General features: G+C 38.0%; 1 protein-coding gene across 1 annotated transcript in view; it reads right to left on the bottom strand.

The window, feature by feature from the left end:
• Window positions 1-17,228, bottom strand: part of GTF2B (general transcription factor IIB) — a 35,324-nt gene extending 18,096 nt beyond the window's left edge. Inside the window, exons 1-2 of the mRNA XM_041750445.1 lie at window positions 17,083-17,228; window positions 12,269-12,375 (exon numbers count right to left, since the gene is read on the bottom strand). Coding sequence (XP_041606379.1) covers window positions 12,269-12,375; window positions 17,083-17,099 — 124 coding nt within the window. The 5' untranslated portion in view covers window positions 17,100-17,228. The remainder of the gene's footprint in view (window positions 1-12,268; window positions 12,376-17,082) is intronic.
• Window positions 17,229-23,593: the final 6,365 nt, after the last annotated feature.

The following is a 23,593-nucleotide window of genomic DNA, read 5'->3' as shown; positions in this document are numbered from 1 at the left end:
TGAGACATGCAGTAATGTAAATGCATTCAAAAACACTATTGAGCCCAGAAAGTCACTAAAAAACCATACTACGTGATTCTATTTATAGGAAGTTCAAAAACATGCAAAATAATCTATGAAGATAGAAATCAGTACAGTGGCTGCCACTGGGTTGGGGAACAGAGGTGACTGACTAAAAAGAAACATAAAGGAACTTCTGAGAACGGAAGGAAATGGTCTAAACATCCTGATTAGTGTGTTGATAACAGCAGTACATGCAGTGTCAAGGTGCAAACTCTACATATGGGATCTGTGCATTATACCTCAATAAATTACAAATGAAAACTCACTCCCACCAAAATACTGTTGATTTTGAATTAATAAGCTGCACCAAACCTATCCATTATTTTGGCAATGGCAGAACAATTATCAATCTTCTTGGACAAGGCAATACTTTCTTAAGCTCTACTTTCAGATTATATGTATGTCACATTTATGACTAGATCTAATTTTTTTCCGGTAAAAATCCCATTTTCTAACTAGTAATTGCTGTAATATTTTATATGCTTATATTCAGCCACTTTTAATAGACTATTAATTTTTAAAATTTGATCTGAATATTCTAGATATAGAATCCCATCAGTGGCAAAGAACTTGTTCCTCTTCCAATGCTTAACTTCCATTTCTATTTTATATCTACAGCACTTGTCAGAACTTTCAAAACAATGCCTTTGATTTAAAACAGAAATGTCTCCAATATTTCAACATTATGCATAAAAGTAACAGGTGAACTAAAATAGACATTTATTAAAGCATCAGTCTACTATAATGCAGACTATCTTATATTGGGATTGTGCTGAGTTCATTAAATGTTTGTCATCTTAGCAAAGCACAGCATTTCGTGAGTTATTCTTCTAGTGCTTATGCATTAAGATAAATTAAGTTGTTCTCGAGTAATAATTTCAGGCCAGTGGCTTAAAACAAAGGTTTCTTTCTTATTCATACCACATGTCTCTATATAGGGATAGGACAGCTTGCTATGCCATCCTCACTCAAAATGATAGAATTCCTACCACTTGAGACAAGCTGGGGGGGGTGGTAAAAGAATGTGGTTAAGTTATGCACTGACTTAATAGTTTCGAATAGTAATATTTCCACTCACATGCCGTTGGCCAAAGCCAGTCAAGGAGTGATGCTTAACTTCAAAGAAGGTGAAAAAGCATAAAATTCCAGGTAGCTCAAAGAACCAGGAATATCAGCAAATAGTCATCAATGCTGTTCCACACAACAATTAGCAAACAGAATTTAAGCTGTATTTTGCGGGAAATTGTTCTAGGACTTCCTTTTTCTGTCAAACAACAAACCAAGGAATCAGAGTTAACATTACTGGTTGGTGATTTGCAAGTCTTCACCAAGAATATATTTTTAAAAGATATTTTTTTTTTTTAATTTTTATTTATTTATGATAGTCACAGAGAGAGAGAGAGAGAGGCAGAGACACAGGCAGAGGGAGAAGGCAGGCTCCATGCACCGGGAACCTGATGTGGGATTCGATCCCGGGTCTCCAGGATCGCGCCCTGGGCCAAAGGCCAGCGCCAAACCGCTGCGCCACCCGGGGATCCCAAGAATATATTTTTAAATGTTTAAAAGACACACTCCCAACTGGTGTGTAGGATTCTTGATTTGCAACCACGAGGGTCTACTGCCACAAATGTACATTTTCTTCTGCTGCACCTTTAATACTTTATCATATTCACCTGGATCTTCAAGTAATACCATAATGGCTATCTTGTCTTTACCACTTCCTCATTCATTCTTTATATTCAGATTGCTTCTCTGCTTTGCTGATTAAATTTTCTAGAATGTTGAGTCACCTAATTACTATCTAAAACAGTTTTACTGGGACGCCTGGGTGGCTCAGTGGTTGAGCATCTGCCTTTGGCTCTCATGAATTAAAAATAAAAAAATAAAAGTTTTACTGTGTCTCCTTGGGTTATCTTATTTCTTCCTGATAACATTTAATAGAAATATTATGGAAGCTTTATTTCACTGATCCCCCAAATATCCGTTATTTTCTAACTTTCTTCTAGTAAACTATGCCAGGGGCAGAATTTTGTTAAGTCCATTGGATCACTGTTCCTCTTCACTGTAGTTTTTATTCATAAGCCTCAGGTTGACTTTTCTGCTTATCCATCCTGTAGTAAAGAACGATTAATCCATGCCTGGTGGTGGCAGTCATGGTGGAAAACCTCCTAACCCACTGCCACCAGGAATTCCCAATCTCTCTGGGTACCCACAGCCACTGGCAGTTAACAGACGACCCAAATAAAATAAATTCCCAGGACGACTCTAGAAACTTATCAGGAAGGATACAGGCAGATTTGTGATTAAAGCAAAAATAATAATTGGCTTAAACAAGATAGAACTTCCTCACATTAAGAGACCACAGTGAACAGTCCTACTAGACTAGTGTGACCCAGGCTCCTCCTACCTTTTTAATAAGCCATCTTGATCATGACTAGCATTTGTAGCATAAGATGCCTACCGGTGGTTCCCTTTATCATGTCTGTATTCTACCTAGTGGGATGGAGAAAAAGGGAGTGTACATCCCTGATGGCAGGATCCAGAGTTGCACATACCTGTTCTATCTACAACTCACTGGTTAGATCACATGGTCATGCCTAGCTACAAAGGAGGTGGGAAATACAGTCCAGTTGGGCAGCCACACGCCTGCTTAAAATGTGGGGATTCTACTACTAAACAAAGAGTGGGGTAATAGATAGCAGGCCAACAACCCATGGCCTCTACTACTACAAGGAATTATGGGGTAGGAGAGAAAGGAGAAAGAATGTCCAGTAGAACCAAGGTACTTTTTGCCTCATAGTCTAAAGGAAACAGTACTTCAAGACAAACTTATCTAACCTTCTTACCATGCAAGCTATAAACTAGAAATCCAACCAGAGGTTATTTTGTAGTACAATATTAAAACCAGAATGGCTTATAGTAGCAATCTGAACAGTGCAGGGGAAAACTGCAATATACCAAAAGCAGCCAGGAAGCCAATACTGAAGAGTCTGATCTTTTAAGGCCTGACCTAGCCTCAGAATTTTTTTAATTGTAAATTAACAAAGAAATTTTTAAAAAGAGTATTAGAATGAGTTACCCTAAATTTTAATTCTTTCTGCCATCTTCCTAGAAAGTGATTTGAGCATTTTGGTATACAACTAGCAGTAGAGAATTCAGAAGTAGGAGTCTTAGAACAACATTCTGCAAATTACTTGTTTTCAAAAGATAAATTAAAACGATTTGATTTGAAACTACAAAATTTTTCAAAACATGCCATGTCTGAAAGTTCAATATTCAGAATGTATTACTCAAGGTGGACAAACCCTAAGCATTGAGGTTTTTTAAAAATAATTTAGGTGCTTTGAAAAATTGTTTAAGACAACACATGTGTTAGTCTAATGCTGAAATGAAATGCATCATTAGCTTCCACACCTTCCTAGTCATCTACCCTTCTACCATTCCTCCTTATGCTATTTCAAAGAACCTTGATTTTTTAGTTTAGTTTCTGTACATTCTTATCAGAAAGCTTGCATTACGTGGCACCTAGGTGGCTGAATCAGTTAAGCGCCTGCCTTTGGCTCAGATCATGATCCCAGGATACTGGGATCATCGAGCCCCCACATCAGGCTCCCCACTGAGCAGAGCCTCTCCCTGCCACTCTCCCTGCTTGTACTCTTTGTCAAATAATAATTTTTTTTTAAAAAAGAAAGCTAGCATTAAAGACAATTTTCAAGAGCTATTTGATCAATAGATACTTTAAAAAGAAGTACCATTAATACTATAGCCAGTCTCTAAATCACAGTTTATGTTCCCACAATGTAAACTGAGTAAAAACTCAAAATGATTTACCACTTAGAAACGAACCCCATCATAGTTAATTTCCCAGACCAGCCCACAAAAGCCTACTTTATCCTGATTTGGGGACTTAAACAAAAATCCGTATAAGTCAGTACAATTACCATTCAGAAAACCATTTGTAAAGGAAAATGCATTGTAAATTCCAGCCCTGTGTATTGGAATAAATCTTTTTTTTCCCTCAAATACAGGCAGGTTTGCAGCAGCAGCGTCTACACTGAAGAACTGCAACCCTGATGGAAGATGCATCCTAACCTTGGTCAAAATAATTTGAGTCATTCACATACTAACACTTTCAGGCCTCTATCCTATGGGACATGTTTCTTTATCCTTCCACTTGGAATGACCTTCCCTCCATAAACCCTTCCTCATGCTTAACGATCAGGTTTCAATGTAAATTAAACAGTAATTTCCCCAGGAAGTCACTGCTTCCTTCCTTTGTGTTCTCAACAAACTTGGAAGATCTGGAATAGAGCTTTTACTATGCTGTGATGTATTAGTACACTCTCCTCCCTTCCACACAGTAGCCAAAGAATTGCTCTAGAGCTTGCTTATAGCACCTGATCCTTCCCCCCCTCTCCCTGACCAGCACAGCACCTTAAGAGAAAACAGGCTTGTTAAGTCCTACAGATCTGGATTTGAAAGGCTCTCCGTCACCTACTAGATGTAAAATCTTAAACTAATTACCTAAGAATTGCAAGCTTCAGTTACCCCCCAAGAGTGGCTGTGTTAACCAAATAAACTTAGTAATGCTCTGATGCTTAAGGTAAAATAGCACCTAAATTAAAAATTCTAAATTTAGGTTAAGAAGGCTATTTCGGGGGGGGGGGGGGGCAGCTATCTCTGAGGGCTTAAGGAAGAATTTGAAAGTGAATATTCTTTAATTTTTTCCTTTAGGAAACACTGCTAATGCAAATTTAAAAATGGTAATCTGAGAAGAAAAAAAATAAAATAAAAATGGTAATCTGGTAATCTTTAAAAATAAAAATGGTACTCTGGTAATCTTTAAAATTTTATGGGGGGAGAAACCCCATAAAATCCTTTAAAACGGAGAGCGTTCAATCTGGTAGACTCACCCAAACACATTTGCAAACTGACGTGCTATGATGAATGGCATCTCAGAATCACCTGCTTTTTCTACAAGGTTAAGAGAAAAGGAGTACTGGTACCCCCAAAATATCACAGAAATCTCATACATTTTACACATTATCTCATTTGATTTTTAACAACAACTAACAATTCTGAGAGGTATGGTAGCTGCTCCCCGTTTGGGGCGCGTGGTGGGGGTGGGGGGATGACTTATTTTTACACATGAAGAAAGTTAAACTTGGAGAAATTACGTAACTTGCTTATAGTTACATGGCTCATTAACTTATAGAGCCAAGCCTAGATTCGAGGGCCACTAGTTATACTAGGAGCTATGGACACGCATAAGCTATCTGCCCCACAGGGATCTGCAGTCTGCTGACGCGGAAAAGATGAAAACCCAAATGTACAGAAGATCTCAAAAAATGTGGTACATTAATAGTACAGATGTGTGTCTCTTAATAGGTTACTGATTATGATCTGAACTAGAATTTCTAGAAATGGGGTTTGGAATCTTTAAACAGCTGATTCTTAATGCACATTTATACTTCAGATGCCCTGGTATAAACAATATCCAGAATGACTTTATAAAGAAGTCACGTTGGCTCATCTTTTTCATTCAAATATACCTATACTATTTACTGGTAGTTTCCTTATATTCCTTTTAAGAACAATGAAAGAATTCAGGTTTAAATGGCACATAAAAAGTGGCTTTAACTAGAAATGATAACTACATCTAAACACCACCTGATTTGAAATCCTAATTTATAAACATCATAACCAATTTTATGCTTTAACAGCAGCTTACTAACTTAATACTTTGCTGGCTATAAACAATGTACAAGGTGAAATTTTGAACAGATAATCTAAATATGATTACACTGCCACCTAGTGCTCAATTTTTAGTGACACAACCACACTGTTAGGATTTGCGGGGAGAAACCCCATAAAACAGTGCTGTTAGAGCCAACAGTTGCATGGTAGAAATGGCAAAGCTTTGCTTTAAAAATTGGCCTTATTTTATTATTTTTTTAAAAAAGATTTTATTTATTCATGAGAGACACACAGAGAGAGGCAGAGACACAGTGGGAGAAGCAGGCTCCATGCAGGGAGCCCGACGTGGGACTTGATCCCAGGTCTCCAGGATCACACCCTGGGCTGAAGGTGGTGCTAAACCACTAAGCCACCAGGGCTGCCCAAAAATTGGCCTTATTTTAGAGATCACTACCAATACCCTAAGAATCATTGGTAAGATTAAACAGCCAATGACAAATCATAACACTTCCCATGTTTAAAATTAAAGTCTCGTAATTCAAATAAAAGAGAAGTCAAAGTAGGCAATCACTACACGTTAAATAGTATTAAAAATAGCCACAAAATATTGGAAACCACCCAAGTTACAGGTGAAACTAAATACCACACAACTACTTAAATACTGGGGGGGAGGGATTAAAAGACATTCGAGGTTTGACAAAGTGTAACTTCCAAAGATGGCAGCAATACCTTTCATCAACAGTTGAGCAGTATCTAGTGTTGAATTTGATATTAAAAGGAGTTAGTGACAACAGTCTGCCCTAAGTTTAAGTACAAATTAAATATTAAGTATTGAGTTGTTCAAAAACAAACCTAAGAGTTCCAGTTTCTATAGTTGTCTGATTATTTAAATCAAAAGCTATTGAAAATGCTTATTCAATAAATATGGCATAATCTAAAAAGTTTCAGACAAGGTAAAATGTTTTAGCAAGCACATTCAAATCATGTAAACCAAGATTATTTATTATGAAGCACAGAATGACATCTGTATTTAAATCTCTGTGAACATCAATATCTCAAATATAAAAAATGCCACAAACTTTATGCCCTTAGTGGGTTGAGGATATCTGCCCAGGCTAATTTCTTCCCTGTCTCTATAGCATAAGAGATAAAGGCAGAACCGAACTGGAAACAAAGAGCATATTCCTTTAAATCAGCAAGTTGATGCAAAGCCAATTAAATATATAATACAATCTAAATTTATAATCAATCTATGACAGTAACATATGCATTTATGTATATATGTACACACGTACATGTATTTTTTAATTTAGACTCATGGACTGTAATGTTCATTTAAGTTTTCAACATAATTTGATTATCTCTTCAGCAAAACGGAACTTTGTTAGCAGACTCTTGCCTTCCACCTTCATGGAACAGATACTTCATCTGTAGGACACACTACATGTTTAACCACAAATACATGGATGAGGCTACTGTGTATTTTAAAACAGGTGTCTGTTATATTTTTGTCCGAAAAACCCAGTTTTTAAAAAAGATTTTATTTATTTATTCATGAAAGACACAGAGAGGCAGAGACACAGGCAGAGGGAGAAGCAGGCTCCATGCAGGGAGCCCGATGTGGGACTCGATCCCAGGACTCCAGGATCACGCCCTGGGTTGAAGGCAGGCGCTAAACTGCTGAGCCACCCAGGTATCCCCAGAAAAATCAATTACCATAAAAATATATTTCTGTATACAGAAAGGAAATTTAATCAGATTATTTTTTTTAATTTTCAGGCCTTACAATTTAGCCTAATTGCTTTAGTTAGGATAAAATATAATAGTTTCAATGCTGGTGTTCAAGGTTGATAAGTAAATAAAACAAAACTAAAAGAAAACTAACTTGTTTGGTTTGATATAAGCAGAAAAATGCAAGTAAAGATTAGAGATTCCAAGCACAAAAAAAGGACTTAAGCCTTATGAATTAGATCTTCCTTCTCCAGTTGGTTAATCTTACAGAACTATCATGCTAGTTTGAAGTGAAGCTGATGGAAGGGTTGGGAATAGAATGCAAAATTCCTGAACTGCTTTTTAAATTAGGAGAGCAGAGAAGCTGAAATTATCTGCAACCTCTCTTTTTTTTTTTTAATTTTTATTTATTTATTTATGATAGTCACACACAGAGAGAGAGAGAGAGAGAGAGAGAGAGAGAGAGAGAGAGACAGAGACACAAGCAGAGGGAGAAGCAGGCTCCATGCACTGGGAGCCCGATGTGGCACTCAATCCTGGGTCTCTAGGATCGTGCCCTGGGCCAAAGGCAGGCGCTAAACCGCTGCGCCACCCAGGGATCCCCCCCCCCCTTTTTTTAAAATTTTTAAACCTCTATCTCTTAACTCTTACATACTACCAGTTTGATCCTAATACTATGGAATTAGAATGTTCTCATTTAACTTATGGGTTGGAAAACATTTTTCTCTAAAGGGCCTAATATAGTAAATATTTTAGGCTTTGTGGGTCAAGAGGCTAAACTGAGGCACTTGCATGAAGAGGAAAATTCCACTGATTTTTCTGTTGATGAAATTAAAACTATAATAATAGTTGAGTATAATTTGTTGTAATACATATCTACTACTGAGAAAGAAGAGAATTCTCTTTTGGGGTGATAATATTTCACTTAATTGGAATTCAGTTAGTGTTCTCTATCATCAAAATCAATTACAAATGTTCATCTGTCAATGCTGTGTTAACAGGATTTTATGTATTTCATTTTTTAAAAAGTCTTTATCACACACAGATAAGAACTGCCAAATACTGATATTAATCTGCAAGCATATGATTTTAATTGAGCATATTCATTGCTTGAAAGGCATTTATAGAATTTTATTACATTCTTCTGATATTTTGCCTTTTAACATGTCATTACATTGTAGATTAATCACTCCCAATTGAAGGTTAGGTGGAAGGTCCTTAATTGCAGAGTTAAACAGATTCTGAAATATGAAAATTTCCTTTGCATCCAGGTCTGGAAAACACTGATTATAGTTTGAGTTTGGAAAATATAGCTGCTGCAGATTTGTGTGGGCATGAAGATCCTAGTTCCTGTTTTAACTTCTGACAGTAATGAAAGTTTATAAAATATATTAAAGCAACTTGACGTTATTTGTGATTCAAATAATGTTGTTGCCAAATTGACTTTATTACAGTGCAATCTTAACATATAGGCACTATTTTGCCTTGTAATTCTAGGTTGAATTAATTAAGAAATATTAGCAAGTCTGCAGCAAAAGCTAATTTCTAAGCCATCCAGTGTTCAACAGTAGTGGTCGAAGGCAGGACTGAGTTCAGAAAAATTTCAACCTTGGCCTTGAGCTCAAAAACAATTTTAAGAAAACTCTGCTACCACTAAGCTATCAAATTACTCTGTGGTAGGCAAGTTGAGATATTCAGCTTCTATTTCTGACAATGATTCACTGAAGTGCTGACAGTTAAGTCCATGAGAGTGAATGAAGTTCACTACTGATATACCGCTCAGTAACAGAAGAGATTCAAATCTCTTCTACAATATACTTGCTGACGAATACAATAAATAACTACATGCTTTACAAATCTTACACTTTCACAATCTCTGTCCAACTAAGTCTTCTTCCACATGTATTTTTACCATCATCAGTTATAACACATCTTAGCAGATTCCACTTCAGATTGTACTCAATTAGCATTTTTGTAACTTCTTTAAAAATAGTTTCTCCTGTAGTTGTTCCATGCAGATGATTCAAACTCTTAAAAACTCTGCACTGACACAATGAATCAACAACTCAGTAACATCTATCTAGTCATCAAGAGTCTAAGGAAGAAAAAAAAAAAAAGTCTAGGAAAAATACTTGAAATTTGCCTGGACATTTAATCGACTATCAGTGTTGCTCCCAAGGTCCTTAGTTCTTCAAGCAACTGTTTTTGCTGAGAGGCTAATTTTCTTAAATAAGTTTTTTTCTGGACACATTTCTTCAGCTATCACAAACACAAATTAACTAACTCATCATTGGTAAATGGCTTACCCTTTATGGGCTACAAATAAGCCACTCAGAAACTTACTTTAACTGCAGCCTTACTGTACTCTTTTATTGTTGTGAAGAAATTCTGCTGTGATGAGATATTCCACTACACATTTTCTAAATTTTCTGATCATTGTTTTACTAAATTGGTATGAGAACTGTTTATCTGGTAAGGTAACATGAAAGTTTATTATATTCTTTTAGCAGAGCTATAGTATCACTGCAAAATAAATTCAAAGCTTTGCCAGCTGATTCAATAACAAAATAACCCTTAAAAGCATGTACTTTAAAAGCATGACTTTCAAAGTTCACTTTTTTCTTTTTGTTTTGACATGATGGGTATGGTAACAAAGTAAAATGTTGCAGTATGGAGACAGGCTTTGTACTCAAAACGCTAAGGAATTTTAACTGCATTACTGGGATTTATAGTGCACTGGGCAGCAGTATGAAGTGAAGAGAGCACCACATATGGTTTCTGTGGCAACTACTAAATTCTGCTGTCATAATGCAAAGGCAGTCACAGACAATATATAACTAGCAAGTGTGGCTGTGTCCAATAAAACTTTATGTATGAATGCTGAAATTCGAATTTGATATTATTTTCATATATCCCAAAATATTTCAGATATCCCAAAATATTATTGTTCTTTTCAGTTTTTTTCAACCACTTAAAAATGTAAAAGCCATTCTTAGCAGGCAGGCCATATATAATAAAAGGTGGTGGGTCACAGAATGCCAATCTCAAAATGAACTCATTTTACTACAGAAGGCAATCTAGGATAGAAATGTGACTCCAGGGATCCCTGGGTGGCGCAGCGGTTTAGCGCCGGCCTTTGGCCCAGGGCGCGATCCTGGAGACCCAGGATCGAATCCCACGTCGGGCTCCCGGTGCATGGAGCCTGCTTCTCCCTCTGCCTATGTCTCTGCCTCTCTCTCTCTGTGTGTGACTATCATAAATAAATAAAAATTAAAAAAAAAAAAAAGACTTGCAGTTGTCAAAAAAAAAAAAAAAGGAAATGTGACTCCATGCAGACAGTGGAGCTACACTACCACACTAAACTTGAGTTTCTCATCTCTGAAATGAAGATATTAGTAGTACTTATCGCAAAGGTTTCTCTGAGGATAAACTGAGTGAATACATAAATCATTTAAAACAGTGTCCAGCATATTTAAGCTATTAATATTGCTTCCTGAATAGAATTCGATTAATTATAAGTGGATTATAGTTCCTATTAGTGACTCTGTATGATTTAAAACTTCCACTGGAGGTCTGAGGAGAGCAGTCTACTTGGATGAATACTGCCAATGTCCTCCAAGTAAGGCAATTCCACAATGTATCACCACCAATGTTTCTGTTATACGTCCCATAATCCTACTAGCACTTTCATTTCTAAGTATTTCAACTGGCTAATAAGTCCCACTCCTTTTTTAAGGGCTAGCCACAACCCCCTCATAAGAATCATAAGAATAATTTTTGAACAGACCATTTCTCTTCAAAAGTTTGGCTATATATCTGGATAAGCGAGCAAGTAGAAACAAAATGAAAATGTTAAGCAGTGTTTTTGACAATAACAATCTTATACCAGAAATTCATAAATAAATCATTCTATATAAGCAATTGGATTCGTTAACTAAAAGGCCTTGGGTAAGATTCAGTGCAGATACACCTTTATTACCCTAAAACAAATCTTGTTTAAATATCTAAAAGCCACAAAAGTTGGATTAAATTTATTCATTTTTTTAAAAGATGTATTTATTTCTTTTTAGAGAGAGAGAACAGGGGGAGGGGGGCAGAGGAGGAGGAACAAGAGAGAGAGAGAATCTCAAGCAGATTCTGCACTGAGCATGGAGCCCAACATGGAGCTGGATTCCACAACCTGGAGTTCATGATCCGAGTCAAAACCAAGAGTCAGATGCTTCACCCAGGCACCCCTAATTCATTATTTTATAAAAATAAGTGTCACCACCACCCCCACTCTACCCTCAACAAATACTTAAGACTAAGAGGGGTTCAGGAGGGACTCCTGGGTGGCTCAGTCTGTTAAGTAACTGTCTTTGGCTCAGGTCATGATCTCAGGGTCCTGGGATCCAGGCCCGCCTCAGGCTTTTTGCTCAGCGGGGAGTCTGCTTCTCCCTCTCCCTCTATGCTTGCACTCTCTCACGTAAATAAAATCTTAAAAAAAAAAAAAATGAAGACTAAGGACTGAAGGTCTTTTGGATTGGTTGTCTCAAATTTAAATGTTCTTTCATATCCAACATCATGAAATATATGCATTTGTATAGGCAATAAAATATGGTATCTCTGATTTTAGACTTTTTTCCCCTAATTCTTTTTGTATGTTGGTTGTAAAATAATTAAGAATTACCTGTAGGGGAAAAAACAAAATGTATTCATTAAAAGAAACTTCAGGAAATGCACAAAAGCAAAGTACCCAAAATAGTGAATTTCACTTAAAACCATAGTAACTGCTCACCTACAACCAGGCCACATTCTGGACAGATCATATCACCAGCTCTGTAGTCCTCCACTAAAATCGCATCTGGATGGTTTGGACACGTGACTCTTGGAAGAGCATCCAAACTAAATGAAAAAAAAAATTTTTTTTATATTCTCCCAATGTAACAAAGTAATCTTTTAGGGGCAAGGGGTAAAGGAAGATTTGAACAATTCCCCAATACTATACATGTGTAATACACTTAAGCTAAATCTGCAAAGTAAACATCCCAGTTAGCTAACTTTTAATTCCAGCTACTAATTAACAGATTCCATTACAATTGTTTTTTCTAAGAATAGTTTCAGGTCTGCAGACATTAAAGGCTTTAAAAACCTAAAGGGAAAGCAAGTGTTTTTTCTTTTAATAGGTAGGTTACTTCGATTTTTAAAAATCTTGATTAGCATAGAAATGACTAGCCACCATAATAACCTGTGACATTTACATATAATGATCTGGTTTGTGTGACTTACCATTTATTTTTCTGGTCAGAATACATTTCAATTCTGTTTTTTTTTTTTTTTTTTCCTACTTGCTGAATATCTTAGTAATAGATTTAGAATAGCAGACCGAACCTAACAGGTAGATAGAACAGAGGATGTGCCTGCATCTGCTGAACTTAACACCTGAAGATTTCATTTAGTCAAAAAAATGAGTTGCTACCATTCAAGAAATGGTTTCAAAAGCTACTTTTTAATCTATTTGTGATAGTACTAATGTGCTCAATTATTCTATTTTGAAAGTAAAGCAGTTTGGGAAAGACCCATCAATCTTAAATGACACAAAATCAGTTTTAAAAAGCAACAAAGAGGGGTGTCTGGCTGGCTCAGGTGGTAGAGAACGTGACTCCTAATCTCAGGGTTGCAAGTTCAAGCCCCACACTGGGCATAAAGCTTACTTAAAAAAAAAAAAATTTTTTTTTTTTAAATAAAAAGCAACAAAAATATTTAACACAGATTTAGTAGTTATTTCTCTCACAATAATTAAACGTTTGGTATCATGGAAAATAAGCCCTCTTTAAAAGTTCACTTGAGGGACACTGCGTGGCTCGGTGGTTGAGTGTCTGTCTACCTTTGACTCAGGTCATGATCCCAGGGTGCTGGGATGGAGTCCTGCATCAGGCTCCCCGTGAAGAGCCTGCTTCCCCCTCTGCCTGTGTCACTGCCTCTCTATCTCTCATGAATAAAGAAAATCTTTAAAAAATAAAAATAAAAGTTCACTTGAAATACAACACAAGGTTAAATTATGGCCATCGCAAATATACATCTAAAAGACATTATTAAACATTCTTACAGTAAGCAAGCAGATAGTTGTGGTTCGGGTAAATTTTTCTAACATCAGCAAATATAATTCAGAATATCAACTCTCAACATAGGTGATTCCCACTGAATAACTGATAAAATAATCCACATCCCAAAATGTATAAATTCAAGTTAACCAGAACATGTCTTGGATCTGTTCATTGGGAAATGGGAAATAGAAGTTTGTTTTATAATCGTACTTATTCCATAAATTCCTATTAGGAAAATATTTTTAAAATTATGACATAAATTAAGAGGTTAGTATAAATTATGAAAAACTATGTTGAAATAAAGGAAAATCTTAACAGAGTAACAATAATTACAAATAGGCAGCCATACGGCACAAAGCATACAAAGATAAGGCCATATATTTTGCACTATTAAAAAGTAGAATTATCTTGTATGTATGCATATAAATGATATATAAACATCTCAAAGATATGCTAAGTGAAAAAAGTTAGGGATTTTTTTTCTTAAAGATTTTATTTATTTGAGAGAGAGGGGGACAATCTGAAGCTAACCCTGCACTGAGCACAGAGTCCGATGTAGGGCTCAATCACACAACCAGGAGACCAGGACCTAAGCTGAAACCGTGAGTTGGACGCTTACCCGACTGAGCCACCTAGGCACCCATAGGGATTTTATACAAAACTAGAAAAAGTATGAATTACAGTTATATGCAGTAACAAAGATGATTCTCAAAAATACTGATCAAAAGAAAGTAGGCAGAGGAAAACAAGCCATTTAAATAAACCTTAAAGTGGGCAAAATAAATCTATGGTATTAGATGTTGGGATATGGTTATGTTTGGAAAGGGGGTAATGGCTGAGGGCACAAGGAGGCTTCCAGGGTGCTAGTGGCAATTAATTTCTTGACCGGGGTGGTAGCTATGTCTGTGCGCTCATTTTTAACTGAACTGTGCACCTAAAATGTGTGCTAACTTCACAAAAATGGTAAAAAGGTAGCAAACTGTTTACAATGGACTTTGGGGGAACAAGAGAGATTGGCACTGTTAAACAAGTTTGTTAAACTATTAGGAAAACATCAAGAAACTGGTTATGATGGCTGCTTTCAGGGGAGAATTAGATGGCTGAGAGCTAGGCAAGAAACGAAACTTCTTTTCACTTTTGTTTTTGTACTACTGTGTGTTACGTATCCAAAATAAAATGAATCATGAGGGGCAGCCCCGGTGGCGCAGCGGTTTAGCACTGCCTGCGGCCCAGGGCGTGATCCTGAAGACCTGGGATCGAGTCCCATGTCGGGCTCCCTGCGTGGAGCCTGCTTCTCCCTCTGCCTGTGTCTCTGCCTCTCTCTTCTCTCTGTGTATCTCATGAATAAATAAATAAAATATTAAAAAATAAAAAAAATTTAAAAAAATAAAATGAATCATGATACAGCAGTCAGCTTTAATTAGAATATCCACAAGAGTAATCAAAAAGGAGCCACAAGAGTAGGGCAGTGGGGGAAGAAAGAGAGAGAAATGAAAGAGAAAGAATGGAGTAAACAACCACCCAAGACATTAAAACAATTCAGAGTACCTAAGGAGCCAGATAAACCCAAATCTCACTTTATAACGATCACTTATTGGGTCCCCACTCTGTGCCTAGTGCTACACATATTATTCATCTTCATAGCAACCCTGCAAAATAAAGGTTATTTCCCTTCTAAAGATTAAGCTACAGAACGATTAGCCTGAAATTACAGAATAAGTGGTGGAGTTTAGACTTGAACTCACATTTGTGTTTTTCTCTGTGAAAACACCAGGCAGTTTCTAACCTAGTAACTATTCTCCCTCAAGGGGGAAAAAAAAAAAAAAGCTAAATGGCAGAAATACTAACATTTTACCTTTGTTCTCACCCGTAGAAAATTTAGATGGACAACTCAATGACACATAGATTTAAGACCTGGACGTGTCCAGAAACAATTTATTTCAAAAATTATTTTTTAACAAACGAAGAAAATAAAGGCACACAATGGTAAGTGTATTCTTTTGATAAAGAATCTAGCACATGAACTTAACTACAGTTAACTGCTGCAAATTTTTCTTACAAAATTCCTGTCCTATCCTATGGAAAAGCTGTGCCCAAGTGTGACCACATTTACTTTTCAGACCTACTGCCCTAAGACGTGGTAGTTAGGTGTCTTCAGGAAGCTCAAGTTTTCCACTTACCTACAAGAAAAGCCTTTCCCAACAGAGCCACACCCAGACCGAATGATTGAGTATTCAATCACAGAAGTACAATCAGTAAACAAGAGTGTCCCTGGCTTTGAGTGGTTTCCAAGTTGTTTTAGCTAACACTGCCTCCCCCAACACCTTTTTTTTTTTCCCCTTAAAAAGTACAGTAACATAAAGCAGTAAGTCTTAGCAGTACCACACAAAAGGGCCCGGACTTCTCCAGTTTGCTGTTTTGTGATACTGGCTTTCACTGGGAACTCAATTCTCACAGACGATAACAAATTCAAAAAAATTATGCCAGTTACCTTCCCAGAAGCTATAGAACTTGACACTTTCAATACATTATGAGCTAACTAGAGGCCAGCTGCGTGGTAACAGGAAACTGATAAGGGATTCTGCACTCTGTTCTGACACTGACCTTGGAAAAGTCAACACCGGCATGACTCAGTTTACACTTATGCAAAAATACTAATATCTACCTCGTAGTGGTAATGAGAGACTTAATTAGGGTCTACAAACATTTTTTTCGGGCCACAGGATTAAAGGCTGTCTTTAAGGGCACTGCACTTATTTCCTGTAGATAGGAGTATATCACATTAAAAAAATATATCTTAGTGTAAAAAAAAAAAAAAAAAAAGACTTAGTAACTTCCCAGCGTATGTAAGCAATTGTCTGCAGGCAAGATGTTCTTCAGGAGAATGCAGAAGACCTCTGTAAAAATATAAACCTCTTAGAAGGGAACTTCTCAACTCTTCGGAAATGCCCCCAGCTTCCATTTCGGAAGGCCTCTGGGACGGTAATCAGTTCCCCTCGGGCTGACGTCCCTAACTTTACAGCTGTCAGATCGACAGGGGCCTGGAACTAACCCTTTCCCGCTTTTTGGAAAGGATCGTGGGCTGGTTGAGCCACAGCTGGAAAAACAAGCGTAGAAAAAAATTAACACGAAAAAAAAAAACAACAACAACAAAAACACCGCGGTTAAGATACCCACCCACCCCACCCCCCACCCCAAAAAAAGACGCGAAACGAGGGGGGGCTGGGGACACAGCGGCCCTCACAGGGTGGCGTCCGGATGAGCACACGAGCCAGGACGTCGGGTGGCACCGCCGCTGCGGGAACGCCGCGGCTCGGCAGCCCCTGCGCCGCCCCTGACAGCCCTGCCGTCTGGAAGCGCCTTTGTCCGGCTCGGCCAGCCAGTCCACCGCCTCCCCCCGCACCTCCGGAACGCTCTGCCCGACGCGGCCCCCCGGGGCCCGCCTGCCCACTCTGGCACTCTCCGCGCGCCCCTCAGCGAGCGCGGCTCGGCCGGACATACTAACCGGCTGGTAGACGCCATCTTCACGGCCCCGCGGCCTCAGCGACGAGCCGACCGACGCGCCAACAACAGGAAGCGACTGTGGCGACGGGACGCTCCGAGCCCGGCTTTTATAGAGCGAACTGCCCACGTGGTCACAATAGGGCGCGGCTACGGGTCGGGAGAGGGGCCAACAAAAGTGAGCTTCTGGGTGCCACGTGCTTTGCGTTTTTTTTTTTTTAAATCTTCCTATTGCGTTGCCTTGACTTGCTGTGCGGCGGCGCGAGCCAGCTCGACGACCTGGGGGGGGTTCTCGCGGTGACTCTAGGGGCGGGCTACAGAGCTCAGACACGAAGACAGCCCGGGCCTGGCGGTGGCTGCAAAGCCCGCACCCCCGAAGGCTCACCGTCCCCCGCCCGGCTCCCTCCCCGCCGGGGGTTCGAGCGCAGGCCTTACCGTGCTTAGGGGCGATTCCTCTTACGGAATTAGGAGTAAAGAGAGAGATGCACTTAAGTCCGCCTGAACAGGTGTCAACGTCGGCTCTGCCGTCGGCTACCGAGCTGTTTCTTCTCCCCTTTGGGTGCAAGCGGTGACCCCCTCTGCTCTGCAGGCGCTTTCCGAGTTGGCGGGAGCTGGAGCAGGACCTTGGGAGGGCGCTCGGCCCTCGGAGGCCGGGAGAGGTCGGCGCCGGCCGGATTTTTTTTTTTTTTTTTTTTTTTGTGGCCTTTGCAAAATCTGGCTGATTAGCGAAGCACAGAGAGCTCCGTGGAAGATTCCATACCCCAGAAGGACCCTCGGTTTATTACTTAGCCAAACTAACATCAGGACAGTGGTAATAAATAACAATAACCTCGCCACCCATGTGCTGAAAATAAACCAACCTTGACCCTGTGGGAATCAGAGGAAAGAGGGTGCTCCAGGTTTCTATGGGGATGAAGACAGAAAATAGTGGCTGCTTTGTTCACTTGGGCTTGGGGCTTACATGCCACTGAGCCCTCATTGTATTCTTGAAAGGTGGGAAAGGCTCACTTCCTTAGAACAAGGGTGTAAGAAGCAGAAGTTTAGGAACTGAAATCCAGCTGGAGAGGAAGAGCGCTTTTTTCTTTTTCTTTTTTTTTTTTTCTTCTCCCAGTCTTCCAATCTGTAATTCTGTAATTTAAAAACTTGACTACTTGACTGTACTTTGGCTGGTGGGGGGTGGGAGGTCTCTCTTAATACCTGGAAAAGTTTCACAAATGCCAGTTCATTTCAACTGTGCCAAATGCAACCAGAAAAGGGTTTGGGGGTGCCCCCCCCCCCATGCAGGCAGGACATTTTTTATAGATAGAACACCTTGACTTGGAAGAAGAAAGGGGAGACCAGAAGGAGGACAGCTAGGCCCTTCTGGAAGATCAAGAATAAGGACCTAGTGGTTTGTGGTGGGCATTCAGTAATGTTTGCAGAAGAAAGAAATCAGAGAAGTTGAAACCCGGGAGGAAAGAAGCTGGACGGCCTGTTAAATTACTTCTGCCCCACCTGGAGAGTCTCTTATCTGTCATAAGCCAGTTAGGATTTCTTTTTGTTAAAATAGAAACAATTTAGGTAGGCCATTCTTTTGTTTGTACAACACTGGCAATTTATATAGCATCTCTTCAACATTTATCCCATTTAATCTTTACATCTGATCCTGGGATTAAAATACACAACTACGCACACACACAAGCACATAGAGTTGGGGTCTTATCACATAGGAATCAATGACCCAGATTAGTGTTTACAAAAAATTCCGGTTTGTCAGTATCGTCATTTCTAGTTAACTTAAATCTGTGAATGAATTAAGTAAAATAACTCATTCAAATCAATTATTTAAATTAACTCATCTTTTTAACTTAAATACTTATTTTAAAAGTTCGTATTACTACAATGAAGTCAAAATTGATGTGCTAGTACTTCTTCTAAAGTATAAAATGCTTTACATAGCTAATAAATTATTTTTTACAAGTTGTGATCCATCTAGGTATATTTTTAAAAAATTTATTGAGGTATTACGTACTATAGAATTAACCTGTTTAGAAATCAATGACATTTGAAAATTTAAAGGGTCTTTTTTTCTTTTTTTTTTTTTTAAGATTTTAGTTTTAGGTAATTTCTGCACCCAATGTGGAGCTTGAACCTACAACCCTGAGGTCAAGAGTCACATGCTCTACTGACTGAGCCAGCCAGGCTCCCCTTTAGTAATTTTAAGAACTTGTGCATGTATCCCTAATCCAGTTTTAGCACATTTCCATCATCCCAATAAGAGCACTCATGCCCATGTACAATTCATGCCAGTTGGACTTCCAGCCCCAGGAATCAACCTTCTACTTTCTGTCTCTGTAGATTTATCTTTTCTGGACTTTTTCATGTAAATGGAATCATACAATATGTTGTCTCTTATGTCTGGCTTCTTTTACTTGGCATTATGTTGTGGAGGTTCATTAAATCTCTCTTGTGGCCTCACTATTGGAAATATTGATACTGAACTATCTGTTATGGTGAAATTGGAGAAAATAACATTTTCCTAACCTAAGCAAAGTTTGACAAATATTTGTTTGGAAATTGTATGACATATTCTGCTAGACAAGGAAGAAAGGAGGATTGAGTGAAATGTTTGACCAGATTTGACTTGGACTCTTGGAAATGGGATGAAATGCCTAGAATATTAGATAAACTTCATGTGCCCTGTGTAATATATATTACTCCTAGAAATGTGTGAGTTTTTTAGAGGTATAATGTAATGAATCTTTATGTACCTCTCTTCCTGATTGAATAATCATCAAGACTTTGCCACATTTGTATCATGTATCCTTTTCTTCCTTCATGTCTTCCCTTGATAAAGCGTTTTATTTTATTTTAGTTATTTTTAATAGGCTCCACACCCAACGTCAGGCTTGAACTTATGATCCTGAGATAGTCACATGCTCCACTGACTGAGCCAGCCAGGCACCCCTAAAGCATTTTAAAAACACATCCCATCTATCACCTTGGCTCATACATATTTTAGTGTGCCTGTCTAAAAAATATGGACCTGTCAACCTTTTTATTATAACATTAAAATGCTTACTATATTACCAATGATATCTTTACACACTAAATTTTCAGTTGGTGATTGTCCTGGGCCTGCTTTGTGGGGGTTTGGTTTCATCAGGCAGAAAAATAAGACCCTGCTGAAGGTGGCAGGGAGCCAGAGAGGGAAAAGGAGGACTCCACATGGAACTCCAAGGACTGAGGTCCTTATGCATCAGGCCACCTGTAAGGTACCTCACATTCCTTCAGTTATCTCATTCTTGGTTATCACATCAGGCAAGATACTATTATTCTCCTTCTAAAGGCTTAGAGAGGTTGAGTAAATAAAATGCCCAGAGTCACATGATAAGTTAGTGGTGGAGGTAGAAATCAAAACCAGAGATGCCTGACTCTAAAATTTTCCCCCTTCTATGCAGGCCAACCGCATAACTGATACTGCAGGACTGTATTTTGGGGCCCAAAGGACTGTGCCTCGGGAAGTGGAGGTTATATTTGTAGAGGCATTCACTATCCTTTTGACTCTTGAATAAAGGCAAAGTTTTCTTTAAATTCACATCGAAGTAGTAATAAATATTAATAATCGTGAAATTAGTAATAGTAACATATGCTCATAAAGTGCTTGCTATGTGCTAAGTACTATTTTCAGACTTTGCACATATTCATTTAATCTTTACAACAACTCTATGAGTTGTCTACTCTTCTTGTCCTCATTTTATAGATAGGGACATTGAGACAGGATGGTTAGGAATAGCCTCAAATCACACAGCTAGTAAATGGCAGACCCAGGGTTTGAACCCTTGCAATTTGGCATCACAGTCCATGCAATATGCCTCCTACTATAAACTCAATGTACAGAAATTCAGTTTACAGACTTTAATATCAGGGAATGGATTCAACAAGCAGTGTACCTGCAGCAATCATGTGGGCTTGATTTTATGGGACAGCTGTGCTCTAAAATATTCTGATCAGCTGTCTGCATAAGGATACTTGTGTTTGTCAGCCCATGTGCTGCGTACACTGAAATGTGCCTGGCTCATATCCCATCACTAAATGTACTTGCATATGTGATCCTGAATTTAACTTTTCCATTTGTTTGTTGATTTATGTGACATCTTTTATTCCCCAGTATTGGCAGCTTGTCCTCCACTTGAGAATAAAGCTTGGTTTACACTGAATAAAGTCAGTAGCTTCTCCACATGCTGAAGTAGAACTTAGGCTTAAAACATTAATAATATACGTATGGAAAATATTAACTGTCACTTATCTCCTTACAGGATCAGGGAGGAAGATTCCTAGAAATTAATTCATTTTCTAATTCAATGTTCAGTGAGCAGTAACTTTCTTTTAAACTTCTAAATTACTCTGATAAAATCAAAACAGAACAAAAGAACTTTAAAAGATTCATATTAATAGCCTAATGACTATTAAAATTAATATTTTTCCAAAAAAATATCATTTGGCATTAAGCATCAAAAGTCATGCTGTCCCGTTAAGTGCTGTTTTATTCTGTCTTAAAACTAATGTTGCTCCTAAAATACCAACTCTCATGTTACAATGAGAAATAAGGGGAAATTGAATGATATATGAGATTATAATTTCCTAAAAATGTGTTCTTAGTTAAGATTTATCTCTAAAGTTCTCTAAATGGTTTTTGAGTGCCCTGATGAACTGGGGGAAAATGAGAACATAAAACATGTTCATATTCATGGGACCTGTGACTGACACTTTCTTACAGACTAAATTTTTGACATTAGATATTTGCTGTTTCCATGAAAATCACATGCTAAAAATCTTATTGTGTAAAATAAGTATCTGGGGCACCTGGGTGGTTCAGTGGTTGAGTGTCTGCCTTTAATTCAGGTCATGATTCCAAAGTCCTGGGATTGAGTCCTGCATCAGGCTCCTTGTGGGAAGCCTGCTTCTCCCTCTGTCTATGTCTCTGCCTCTCTCTCCGTGTCTCTCATGAATAAAAATAAACAAAATCTTAAAATAAAATTAAATTAAATTAAAAAGTACCTATTTTCAAAGAACCTCATGCGATTTGAATATTAAATGAAAACTCTGAAAGTATTAATTATGAAGAATGACTACATGATGAGAATGTAAAATTGTTCCTTTCATTACTGTCATGCATTGCTCACTATTATAAATTGATACAACCTTTTAGAAAGCAATCTGGCATTACCCCAAGAATGATTTAGCGGTTAAAGCCTCTTGAGCCAGTAATCCCACTTCTGAGAACCAGAGTAAGGAAATAATCTAAAATATGAGACACTGTGTTCATGAAGATGTCCATTGCAATGTTATTTATGATAATATAAGACTGGAAGCAAGATAAATGCTACAAATAGGAAAATTGTAGCTTTGGTAATAATACTATAAAACAGGAAGCAATCTTTATCTTTGAAATAGGAGAACAATATACAGAAGGTCCCTTAAGTCTTTTTTTCAAGTGGTAAACCAATGTATATACCAAGGATCTGTTCTAAGCAATGCTTGGCCACAGCTGATTCTGTTATTTCAGATGCCTGGAAGGAAGCTGCAGTGAGCTCACGGAGGGCTGAGTCATCATAATTTTCCTCCGACCTTGTGACTAATCCTTTGCACAAAGAAGACATCCAGTATATGTTGGTTTGTGTGAGTTATTGGTTGAATGAATGAAATAATATATTTAAAATATCATTATTCTGACTGTTCTTCACAATAATTAGATCAAATTAGTGAGGTTTACCAAGAGGGTTTTCCCAATTGTAGCTTTTCCTTTTTCTTTTTTTGCTTCCTTCATGCTTTCTTCCTTCTACAAAACTATCTATTATACCAGCTCACTCAACTATTTTCTGACCTTTCCTACCTAGCATTTTTCTATTTTTCTCTTTCACATTAATAAGATGAGAAGACCCTAACCCACACTTGGAAAGTAAAGCATTTGCTACCCACTGTTGTACCAGTGATCTTAGTCAAAATGTGTAGACTGCTCAGTGCCTTTTGTTTAAACATCACAAGAGTCCCTGCTATTACTACTGGTATTATTATTATCTGAGTACTAACAGTGTACTCACTGCTAAACCAAGTCTCTAAATGAGTGTGACAGTAAGATAACCAATTCTCAAATAGAGCTTAATAGAGGTGATGTTTGGTACACCATCGGTTATATAGAATACTTTTACTTGGGGTGGCTTTTTTCAAGTTAAAGCAAAACCAAAGTAAATTTGAATGTAGCTTCTTAATTAAAATGACAAAGCTCGCAATGGGTTAGACATCTTCCATTGTTTTAATTACTTTATTTTATGACATTTGCATCAAGATGCAGTATAAAACCTGCATAACAGGCCCATGCCGCTTTTTGCATTTATCTGTTCTGAACATTGAGGCTAACTATGGAACCTCTCATCAAATGCTCACTTCTTGCAGGTCTGTGGATTATCATCTTTACTCTTTCAGTCCAGTTAAACTCTTGCCATACTCTTACGTTATTGCCTATTTTGCAAATG

The sequence above is a fragment of the Vulpes lagopus genome, chromosome 3, assembly GCF_018345385.1.
Source record: "Vulpes lagopus strain Blue_001 chromosome 3, ASM1834538v1, whole genome shotgun sequence".
NCBI lineage: Eukaryota > Metazoa > Chordata > Mammalia > Carnivora > Canidae > Vulpes > Vulpes lagopus.
The sequence above is the reverse complement of the archived record's forward strand: the minus strand, read 5'-3'. Positions and strand labels throughout refer to the sequence as shown.